Source organism: Clupea harengus, chromosome 25, assembly GCF_900700415.2.
Source record: "Clupea harengus chromosome 25, Ch_v2.0.2, whole genome shotgun sequence".
NCBI lineage: Eukaryota > Metazoa > Chordata > Actinopteri > Clupeiformes > Clupeidae > Clupea > Clupea harengus.
In genome coordinates, this window is record NC_045176.1 from 5868464 (window position 1) to 5880975 (window position 12512).

General features: G+C 39.9%; 2 protein-coding genes across 2 annotated transcripts; both read right to left on the reverse strand.

Annotated features, from left to right (window-relative positions):
- Positions 1–612: 612 nt before the first annotated feature.
- tsen15 (TSEN15 tRNA splicing endonuclease subunit) lies at positions 613–2089 on the reverse strand. Its single transcript, XM_012817531.3, has 4 exons — positions 1846–2089; positions 1682–1763; positions 1434–1569; positions 613–988 (listed from the first exon to the last, which is right to left on the reverse strand). The coding sequence occupies exons 1-4, from the start codon at positions 1924–1926 to the stop codon at positions 820–822; spliced, it is 468 nt and encodes a 155-aa protein (XP_012672985.2). The 5' UTR covers positions 1927–2089; the 3' UTR covers positions 613–819.
- A 3902-nt stretch (positions 2090–5991) lies between these two features.
- Positions 5992–12510, reverse strand: acbd5b (acyl-CoA binding domain containing 5b). The gene is made up of 13 exons (XM_042703710.1): positions 12217–12510; positions 11948–12053; positions 11565–11685; positions 11043–11115; positions 10403–10520; positions 9383–9532; positions 8949–9182; positions 8391–8485; positions 7645–7810; positions 7250–7437; positions 6705–6755; positions 6321–6430; positions 5992–6141 (listed from the first exon to the last, which is right to left on the reverse strand). The coding sequence occupies exons 2-13, from the start codon at positions 12021–12023 to the stop codon at positions 6129–6131; spliced, it is 1395 nt and encodes a 464-aa protein (XP_042559644.1). The 5' UTR covers positions 12024–12053; positions 12217–12510; the 3' UTR covers positions 5992–6128.
- Positions 12511–12512: the final 2 nt, after the last annotated feature.

Genomic DNA, 12512 nt, shown 5'->3' on the forward strand with positions numbered 1-12512 from the left:
TACCAGAAATGTTTACTTCAAGTATTGAAATCACAAAGTATGGCATTAACATGTATACTATCTATACATGGACAGTATTGTAACATGTCTTCGTATCCAGCCAGGTGAAATCCTGAAATTCCTCTAGATACACCCTATCTAGATTACTCTTGCCAATCCTTCAAATCTGTTTGAGAGCCTTGCTTGACCTCCAATTCATTTTGTTTTTCTACTAAAAAATAAAGTAAAAATGAATTCAATCTCTTTTTACTCTTGTATTTAATGGATATACTGGTCAAATCTTACATCTGGAAAACACAATGAATAACATATCAGATCATGAGAGTTGTAGACAATACAGGTTTTCACTGCTTATGAATGTATACTAATGAGAATGTATATGGCTGAATATATTCACACATGTATGAATTTAGATGTTGACACATCAATCTAAAATTTGTGCAACTGCCACTTGCTGATAACAGCATGCAAAAGAGTAGAGAAAGGGATATAATTATTAGTGATTTTCCATCTACTGACTGAACTCAATCACTTTTTGTAACGCCAGACAGATGGCATGGTTTTTTTTAATTTATTTTTTTGCAAAGGTAGGCAAATGAAAAATTCCCAGTATGCGTTTGAAAACAATTTAATAGCAAAATACTAATCTTGAAATGAAAGAACAGTAACGGCGTCCGTGTTATCTCTGCCACGGTCCCATATTCAACAGGTTTAGATGATGTGTCTGTAACAAGCACCTCTGGAAACAAATCCCTTCAGTACCTCTGGGGAAACTCCAGCAAGGTTATATGTTAATCAGTCCAAGACTCCTGTTGAGACTCAAGGAGGTATCCTCCGCTTGCGTTGCTGTCGACGACCCTGATCCTGGATGTCAACTGGGGGGTCGGGGGTCACCAAGCCGCTGCTAAGCCTCTGGTACACAAGTGTGGAGTCTGATGCTACTGCACATAACAGCATGGGGGCACCTCTGTCCAACACACACCGCACCCTGTGTGACACGAGGAGACAGCAGCTAAATACAGACCAATAATCACAATGTCTCACAAAGCTTCTCAAACTGACAATGAGAGGGTAATCAGTACACTCAGGAATACTCTCAAGTTCTGTCCACCCCCACACAACAAAAGTAGCCTCTAACTAAAGGGAAGGGAATCCTCTCATTGTTAGTAGTGGCCTTCCACAGCTACACTAGTTTATAAGAAACAAAACAGCCTTGGCACACTGGCTTTGTTTTTTGCTGTTTACACAATGACAAAGAGCTTTTGTGTGTTGTTTGTCACACTAATGTAAATGTGTCAAGCTATAATATTTGGCAAGCAACACACAGTGTAATTGTCAGTCTTACGCACTGAAAAACGTTCGCTTTCTTTAACCGTCACATGGACTCTACCATGTCTTCTGCGGGTATTTTGAGACAGAGCTCATGTGCTTACTCTCTGTGACTGAGTGTTCTGTGAGCCGGCAGCGGGAGCACCACTTGTGCTGCTTCCCCTTCTTTCCGATGGCCTTGTAGAAGGACTGCTTCTATCTTAGGACATGTGAAGCTGGACACACACTTCCACTGACGCACTGCAAGATTTACAAGCGGTTATATCGGTTAGCATACTAATGGCAGACAACAGTCGCTACCCTAGCTTCAAAAGCAGCCAACTGACAAAAAACGTCTGATAATCATCCTCACCTTCTGTGAGATCCATGTAGACAAGGAATGCAGCGTGCACCTGAGCTATGTCGCTCGCATCTAGTCGCATGAAGTCGAGATACTGCCAAAACAGACAAAAAGGAAATTGTAAGTTGTTTGGTTTTCAAACGAAGAGTTTCAACCATTACCTTAATAGCACTTACCTTAGGGTGCTGTAGAATCCAATTAGGAGGGTCTCGATAGACCGGTCTGTCATTCGATGCTTTAGCGGTCTCATCAGCCATAATACGTTCAAGTTTTTGATGCTGCTGAGAGCATCTGGCATGGAGCACCTCACACAGTCCATGCGCAGGCGTAGCATTCACCGTGTTTACGTCCGACTGTGAAATAGTTTCGGAGGAAACCTGGTAATTCCAAAGAGTTCCACCTGTGGGAAACAACAGCTCATCTGGCGCTACATTGTAACTAAGCGTATAAATTGACCGTGTTGGCAAATTAATGAGGGAGGAGTCTGTTTTTCATTGCAGCAATTCCACACTGTCAATTATGGTTCCTTTAAAGTAACATTATGCAACAATTGTACCTTAAAATACATTGATGAGGAGGTGTGGCAGGATGTTATTTCTAATGTGGGAAGGGCTACAAGAGATGCTAGAAATAAATTCATCCATTATAAAATTGTTCATAGATACTATTTTACCCCTAATGCGTTGTTTAAAATGGGTTTAACCAAGGACAACAAATGTTGGAAGTGTAACAGAGAAATGGGTACATTTTTGGAAGGCAGTACTGCAAAAGTTTGAAAGCTGGCTCGGACAACCCCTACCAGAATCTCCACGGTTATGCCTATTAGGGGATAGGTCTCAAATGCCACCAGGCCTGGCTAAAGCAGTAACTGGAGTGATGATAACAGGTTTTATGGTAGCAGCCAGAATTATTCTACGTAAGTGGAAGAGCCCACATAGACCAGAGGTTACAGAGTGGCTCAAGCTCATGACAGAGATAGGCTCTTTTGAACTTATGATAGGAAGGGTGCAGAATAATTCAAGCAAAACCAGCCAAGCATGGCTATATTTTGTCTCCAGTATTGTTACAAACTCTTATAAGGGATGCAGGACTTTAATTCATATAATGGAGAGGGGTGTATGTGTATTACACTTAATGCATATTTGTATGTAAAATGTAATGGGTATGGGTATGGGGTGCTGCGAGGGTTCATACGGGCTGCCTTTAAGGTTTTGCTTTATGTTTTATGTTTTTTTTTTGTTTGATTGCTTGTTTGTGTGTTTCCCCTTTAAAATGTGAGATGTTTTGTAACATATATGTGTAAATTCTATGTATATATGGAATTGCATCTTTGAAACAAATAAAAAACTTAAATGACAAAAACGTTTTTACCTTAAAATAACAGCTTGAAAATCATTTTGGTGGTACACTGACTTGTAATACGGAAAATGGCATCTGTGCCACTGTCACAGCACGCCTGGTGTGCCTGGTATTGCACTATGTAACTTTGGGGTACAGGGCTTGAGAACTACGTAACGCTTTATGGCACAACCTCATGCAACAACAACTAGACCCATGCACTAGTTATAAGAGGAAGTCAGCGCAATTTTCTCTGTATGGACATCATGGCAGAGGCAACGAATAAATCGATGAAGACATTGTCAGAGGATAGGAAGACAAAAAGAGAGAGTAACTGAGCAAGAGACCAAACAAGTAACCGAGCAAGAGACTGAACAGGTAGCCGAGCAAGAGACTGAACAGGTAGCCGAGCAAGAGACTGAACAGGTAGCCGAGCAAGTCAGATACCCTGCTGGCCTTCTTTCTGTTGTACTAGTCAGTAATAACTTGTTAGCTGTCTATGTCTTTTGTTATGCTTGCTTAATGTTTGGCTGTGTTAGGAAAGTAGTTGACTCACTAGTTTTCATCATAAACATCCCTGCCAATGTTATTTATGAAAGAATGCAACATGGTACAAGTAACCGTATTGGTGTCATCCCTGTCTCACAGAGATTTGTAGTTTTTTCCAGATGCCCAAAGTTGTCGACCTGTCCTGTCTCAGGCAAGCATCCAAATAAATTCATGTCACGTCAAGTTAAAAAAGGTTGTCTTTGTCAATCTCAGGCGAAAAAGAGTTTGCAACTTAATAATAAATGACACTGTCCAATGTATATTAAGCATGTCGCCATCAACATTGTGTTAGATTACACATACTCAACATTTAAACGCTTAGAAAACAATGTATATAGGCTGAAAAACGTGAGCAGTATTTCAGCAAAACTAAAATTGTATTATTTTGTTGTTATTCTTTTGGTTATGTTTGCATTCATCTCCGATGACACAATAAATAATACTATGCAGTCATATTTGTGTAAAATCTTGTCAGTCTACACATGCTTCTTTGGCTTCTGCCGATGTCTTTGCTGGTTCCATATCCTTCAGCTTGTCAACAAATACACATCTACACTGGTCATTAGGGCTCTCGAAGCACGATTTGTATTTACAACAGTGTGTTGTTTACAACAGTAAGCTACACTCCACAACTTTATGGGGAGCTCAGTAGAAAAAAATACCAATTCTTCCAGGAAGGGGCCTTCAAGCCAATGTTGCCATTCTGTCAAGTGTTGTCTAAATATTATTAGAAGTCCCCTCTGTCAATTCTAGTTTTTGGGAGCTGGAAGCAAAGGGCTCATGATGCACAAGTGTGTGTCCTGACTTAAGTTTTCACACCATGACCTGGGTCATAACCCTTGTGTGGGTCATACACCTTGTAGGCTACATCTATGCATGTCTACGCAAGTCTTGCCCTACGAAATGAATATGGATAACTCACACACACACAACAAAATACTCTCAAAATATGATAAACAAAACAACTGCGTATCCAAAATTAACTTTATTCATGATTACAAAGGGTAACGTATCACATGAAATACTGGATCACATTTTCCTTTAAACCCCAGGTATCATTAAGTCTGCAACCAACGAAGTACAGTTTTTTCTGACAGTTAAATAACATTTAAGTTGAAATAAACCAAAAATTATAAGAACATTTCAATGTCAACACCATGCTTCTTTAGACTCCCTTCCACTATGAGCGTCCAACATTTATCATACAAAATAGCTAGTATAAATATATTTGAATGAAACATAAAACTTAAGTCTTTTTGGCATTGTTGTGCAACAATACAGACCGGCAATGGATGTAAGTTGTCTACATCCTTTAAAACTGCCCCACGTTTCGGATTGAAAAACTAGATAGGTAAATGTATAGTATTATTTATATTTTCAGTAAACAAAGAGACAAACACATTGTAAATACATTTTAAACAGTGTGTGCTTGTACTTTAAGCAATATGTATCAGCACTGGCCCTAAACACACAATTAATACATCCAGAATAAACATGTTTAAAAAATCACATCAGTAAGTTTTCCCATGTTGATTTATGAATATTGTCTGTACAGAACCTGTCCATCTTGTAACTGAGTTAGGGCCGTAGTGCAGCCATCAGTGTATGTGCAACGTGTTATGCTCATAACCTGAGGTCTTTCAGCCTTACAATACCAATAAGGTGTATCTAGACATCATTTTAAGAGCATAATGATAGTGTTAGAGAGTTTATCAGTTAAAGTGCTGGTCCCTTGCAGCAGCTTATATTAAAACAGATACAGAACATAACAGAAAACAACCCAAAAGAACAGCCTGTCTCCTGCTCTACCATGTGAGTTAAGAAGAATACAGTGTGAACTGGGCTTGGACAGCATTCTGGTATAGAGTACTATGTCACTAGCCTGGATACCAGACCGAACTTAGCCCCGCCCACACATTTTTTGGTTGGGAAGTTCGGTCTGGCATTACTCCATTGAGGAGAAATTATCTGCGGCTCGATATCGGCCGTACCAATCAAATTGTTAAGGCGGGCTTTATACGATGATGGACGGATGATCAACAGTAACGTAACCAACCACGTCACCAACACACGAGTTGAATTCGTTTTCAACAAACATGGCTGCCGCTGGAGAGCTGAAATGTATAGATTCGAGTCCATTTAGACATTGACAGTGCATTCATTTTGAAAGAGGAACAGAGAAACGCGATTAAGGCATTTGTCAATCGAAAAGATGTTTTTGCCTTCCTTCCTACGGGATCCGGTAAAAGTGTAATGTATCAGCTGCCCCTGGTCACATACTACGTTGTTCTGATTGGTTGTAGGTAACCAATTAAGCGAAGAGGCATTTTTTCTCCTGGTTCGGTTGAAACACGCTCCATAATCACAGCCCAATGGAGCGATATCAGACTCATATTCTGACTAGAATTATGAGTATGACATCGTCAGGCTACTATGTCACCTGTTTCACCTATTTTTCCTCACAGACAGTGCAGATGACAGGCATCAGCTTGTGACTGGCAATAACCAAAGACTACTTGTTGTAGAGGTCAGGGCCTTTATCCGATACTGACACAGTGGACTCATGTACTCCTCAGTGCAGCTGCCTAATAAAGAAAGTGTAGAAAAAAATGTGAATTAAGTCAGGTCTCAGAAACACACACACACTCACACCAGTACACCTGCATGGCTGCACACACCACACACACACACACACACACACACACACACACACACACACACACACACTTGATACTGATGCACAAAGAAAGAGAGGAACACTTACTTTCTCCTCCGCTGGAGGTAGAAGTCCACAATCCAATGAACCAAGACAGGCCAGGCCACAGCAAGAGACACAGTGAGTGGAGACAGGCTGAGGGGCCACCATGATGTCATCTACAACAAACGTAAAAACACCTAATTTACTGTCTGACAGAGCATTTACTACATGCATCTCTAAAATGATCTTTCGCAGTAAGAGAGCACTGTAAAATTACAACATAATTGCAAGGACAACAATAACTTCCTCAGGAGTTCTTACTGCCATCCTATAGTAGATGTATGCAATGGTTAAACAATGTCAGTTTAAAAAAGTGAGGGTTCTCCCCTCATCAGTTCATCAAACACAAGAAAGGGCATACTGTAGTACTGCTCTTTTATACAATGTTACCTTTTTGGTTTCATTCATAAGTTGTTCCTTTCTGAGCACTAAGGACTTCATCTGAAAAATAAGCAAACAATTAATATGTTAATTGGCATCTGATGTTATTTAGAATAGGAATGACATACATGATAATGACATTAACAGTACAAGAGAATAAAAACAAAACACGGGGCACGGATGTCTTTTCAAATACACAAAAACCTGGTCTGGTTTTTTAATGATTGTTTTAAGTCATCTTGCCACCTTTCTCCTGTAAGGTTGTCAGTATTTTGGCTTTGTTCAAGATATATTTAATGGCTCCCACCTGTGGCCAGTCTTTTAGACCATGATATATATATTTAAAAATGTCTGCTGTGATGTGGTTAAAAGTATAGACCATTCTCCAGTGATGGAAACCAGGGTATGGAATGGCCTCATACTCTCAAACATAGCTATTTGAATTAAACTCATGTGGTCTCTCATGAGGTGGTCACTGATGTCACTCATGAGGTGGTCATTGTTTTGTAGTATACTTTCACTGCTTAAGTGATTTTTTTTACAAACTTTCTTACCTGTGACGCGCTCAGGGCCTCAAGAGTGTTCAATCTCTGCAGCACATCATGCATGTCTGCCTGTAGACACGTGAGCACCATGGTGATATCCTTGTTTATATTTCCAATGGCAACAGCCTTGCTCCTCTGAGTGTCTGTGTAGTCTCCCTCTCCATGGCAACACAGTTCTGTTCCAAGTGAGCTACTACCTACAGGAAAACGTTTTAAAATTGACAAAGTTATAATATTAACTATCAAGGAGGGCTTATTATTCCATAACATGTCATGCTCACATAGGGAAATTCAGTTCTGATATAAAGTAATGATGCATGTCATTACATTAGTGATCACACACACACAGCTTAACAGTCTCACCCAACTATCAGTAATAATTAGGAGAGTAACTGAGGCCCCACCTTCCATCTGGTCTGAGCTCTGGTCTGGCCGGACTGTACCATGTGCCTCAGTGCAGGGGGGACTGCGATTCCCACACTGAACGGCCTTGGTCCCTCCCTGTGGATTCTGCCTTCTGGCTCGGCCTCCTTCAGGCTTTGCCAGCGGGATCCTGGGAACTGCAGCACCCTTGGGAAGGAAAGGAGCGTTTGCCAGAGTATGACAACCATGATAAATGCAGTTAGATTACACAGTCGCTGCAACACAGTTGAGAGGATGGTGCAGCCAAGAGCCATTTATTGAACAACAAAGAAAAGGCCAGAAGTTTGATTTATAACGGCACCAAAAATAACGCCTCTGTGTTTTTTTTCATTCTGTAGGTTTTTGTGTCAGTCAATATCCCTGTAAACTAGTTCGGAATTTATTTCTCGGTCTCAACAGAGAATATTGCTATTCCAATAAATGTATTCCCAATGTGTAATGTTTGAAAATTTCCAAAAGAAAAACTTCCCAGTGACATTTTTATGAACTGTGTGGAGCACTAAGTTTGATATTAATGCCAGGAACTATACAAAACATCCAAAATGTCTAACACTGTCTACACACTACAATATCACATATTATAAATAAAAACAGAAGCCGCAAATATAGCGTCTGATTGTAAAGTAGATGTTCTGGTTGAACAAGCGAAGGCCGAAACATATAATTATGTAATTCATGTGCAGTCCATCCTGTAATCAATTCAGAGCAAAGTACAGGAAATGCTTACTTCCTCTGGAGCGGGATGTTCGGAGGAGCCACAGCACACCTCATTATCTGAGGCCTGAGTCTGGCCATTCCGTCCCGAGGCCACCCCATTGTCATCTGACAAGGAATACCACATCACCAACTGACACATTACTATGGGCACTACAAGCACAACAACAGTGACTAACATCAGCCGTGTCAAATCATTTCCTGAACTACCATTAAGTCCGGCGTGGTATATTACTGGAGTTTAGTCATCAGCGAGGAAGTTAACCGCCATTTCTACAACCACCATTAGCCACTAGCAACCACCATTAGCCACTAGCAACAACAGCATGCCATAGAACATTGCAAACAGAGAGAGAGAGAGGGAGAGGGAGAGAGGGAGAGAGAGAGGGAGAGAGAGAGAGAGGGAGAGAGAGAGAGAGAGAGAGAGAGACACAGAGAGACAGAGAGAGGGAGAGGGAGAGAGAGGGAGAGGGAGAGAGAGAGAAACACACACAAACACACACAGAAATATATAAAAAGGCTGTCTTTCACTTAATTTCTCCTACACCCCAGACATGGTAGTTGTCCTTACTAGTTGAGTGTCCCTTGAGGCCGGAGAGGAGTTTCTCCTGTGGGGGCTCTTGGAAGCAGGCCAGCTCCTGCTCCTCCTCCTGGGCGTTGAGGGAGCTGTGGGTGTTGTGGGTCAGGGAGGGGCTTCTGTTCTCCCCACTGCCATCAGAGACGGGGGAGACGGGGGAGACGGGGGACCCACCTCTCCACTCAGTAACATCCACAATCGGCCTTGTAAGGTCCACACACTGGTCCTCTGAAGGTGAGGGTGAAGAACAGTAACAGTAACATCAGCAGGGAACAGAGCTAGTTCCGTACTGTGAACACAGATCAGTCAATCAAGGCAAGACCGATGTGATACCACACACAGCCGCTGCTCATTCTGAAAGCGAAGGGCTAAAACTGCAGACCTAAAGTAACTGTTTCAAAGAGGTGCCAGTTACAATTCTTGGATACCTTCTTCCTCCGTCCGCACTTCCATCTCTTCCTCAGAGTCATTTCCACCTTTACTCTCCTCCTCTTCCTCGTCATCACCGTCATCACCTGCTTCCACTCCATAAAAGTATCTTGTGTCACTGATCTCCATATTTCCATTTTCCAAATTGTCTGGTGATGGTGTAGAGATATTGGGAGAGCAATGAAGAGAGCATATGATGACCACAACAACACTATGCCCCACACAAACATTATCATTATTATTATTATCATTATTATTTTATTATCATTATCATTATTAGACAGAATGTGTCTATTGCCATATGTTCTTTCAAAGACTAGTGCAATTCAGACCAGAGGAGGAAGTATCGTTAAACATACAAAAATCGAACATTAGTGTTACATCTTGTTTTTGCCCTAACACAGTGACAAAGTAATGAAATATGGAATGAAATACGTCAAATTATGCTGTCCTAAACTGCAGAAACACATATACAAAGTATTCTTTTGAATTATCAATACAACATTCCTAACACCACTATAAATTTGTTTTCAAGCATTTGATCCTTTTTTGTCATAAATACTTGTTTGCAAGATAAATCAGTGCCTATTGAACTGCACTAGACAGATTTGATTCACTGTTCCCATGAAAAGAATGTCCACTCTGCACAGCAGGACATGCCTTTTACTCCAAATGAGAGAGGATTAGCTCATCAAACTGAGCCCACCATTTAATTAAACTCCAAACTCCACTAATGCCACCGGCAATGTTGGCACATGGTGATATTGTTACAGATAATTCTGCATTTAGGCATTTCTTCTATCCCTCAATACTCGTGCATATGTATTCTTATTTGGACTGCTGAAACAACTCCACATCAAAACCCTGACTTCAGTGTCATACAAGCCAATAACACGACACGTTGTGTTTGTATGCAGAATACTAAATACATGTATAATTGGCTTGGTATGGTAAACATGAAAACACACCTTTACATTACTATTGCAATACTACTTTTGTGTTAGACTTTATTGACATACCTGTGATGAACTCTGCTGATGCAGATAGCTCACCATCGTTGTCAACAAACTCATAGAAGTTGTCAAGAACATCAAGCAGCTCTGACACCTCATCATTGACAGGAAGTATCTCCAGAATCTGTCATATATTACATATTGAATTCAGAATCCGTCATGTATAACATATTGAATTCAGAATCTGTCATGTATAACATATTGTATTCAGAATCTGTCATGTATTACATATTGAATTCAGAATCTGTCATGTATAACATATTGAATTCAGAATCTGTCATGTATAACATATTGAATTCAGAATCTGTCATGTATAACATATTGAATTCAGAATCTGTCATGTATAACATATTGTATTCAGAATCTGTCATGTATTACATATTGAATTCAGAATCTGTCATATATTACATATTGTATTCAGAATCTGTCATGTATAACATATTGAATTCAGAATCTGTCATGTATTACATATTTTATTCAGAATCTGTCATATATTACATATTGAATTCAGAATCTGTCATGTATTACATATTGAATTCAGAATCTGTCATGTATTACATATTTTATTCAGAATATGTCATGTATTACATATTGAATTCAGAATAGAAAACTGAGCATGCTATGTTAAAACTAAGGAGAGGCTTACCTGTTTAATTTCTTGAACATATTCCACCATGGCAGTCTCTTTTGCCATGCTCCCTAACGCTTTCCATGCTTCCCTGTTGATAGGTGATTATGTTAGATGGTTTAATGACCTTGTGAAATAGGCATTGAGGATTTTTATCCTCATCTATATTTACTGTATCTCACTATATATTAACCAAATAAAATATCTCCTAAATAAAAGGTATTTCAGTCAGGGTGCAGGCTTATTGCCCTGAAGACATGACATATGATTGCACAGCATTTAAATGCTAATACAGGTCATCTTAGTTTACAGGACCATTCTATTCCTTAATCTACAATGGAATTACGGGTAAAGTAGTATGATAAGTAATGATTTCAGTTTATTTTGTCAGACCATATGTTGACAGAGAAGAATGTAAGGAGAAAGCTTAATTCATTATTGAACTACAGTTGACTAACATTGTAATTCTAGACTAAGGCTCAACTGACCAAAATGTAAATATATGAAAAAATAAATATCAATGTACAGGCTATAACCCACCATTTGGCTTTCCCCTCCGTATCCCAGGAGCTGGGTTTGGGGATATCACAGGGACCAACTGTAGCCTGTTTATAATAACCATAAACCACTCGCATCATATTATCTGAGTGTTGATATGAACCTGTAGAGAGGAGCATGGTTGGAGAGGAGATGGGGGTAAATGCAGAGTATATGTTGTGGATTTATGTGTGTGTAATGAGGTGTGCTGTCATATTTCCAAGTATGTGCGTACGGGTAATAGCCTATTATACAAGGGTTTATTTTATCCTGAACAATTTGCACATAGAATCATTAAAATGAGTGTGTTTCAGGTGACAGATAAGCCGAATTGACCCTTATATTACAACTCGTAAGGATATGTGGAGCATGGTGCACACACTTACCGTCACGAGGTACATTTTCTATCACCTTCACAGCTGCATCAAACCGGAGTTGGTGGATTGATTTGTCGCTCGCCATAACACAACCTTGGACAGTTTATAGACAACTCTACAAAGAGGAAAGTCTTATAAGTTTAAAGTAAACAGAGAGTGCTTCCTTATAGACTATTTGAAACAGATTGTTGCTTGCACAAAAATGCAGAAAAAGCCCAGAATAAATAGCATTAATGGTAAGAAGTTAATACGGTTGTTGACAGTAACTCTTACTTTACCTGTTGATGACAACTGTCATGCAATTCAATTTATCGGATTTAACGGATACGATATACGACTTATGTTTTATTATTTCCGTTTAACACGAAACTGCTATAACAACAAATTAATGTTACTCAGAAATAGCCTAAACAAGGTTACCTACTATCAACTAAGGCATAGCCTATTAGGTGGATAAGCTGCCGCTACTTCTGTCAAGAACATATGTGTCAAAGGACACTGGGAAATGTAGTTAAAATCGCCCCAAAGCCATGTCTCTGTCCTGGACTCTTCCTACCACACCCAGAATGCTTTG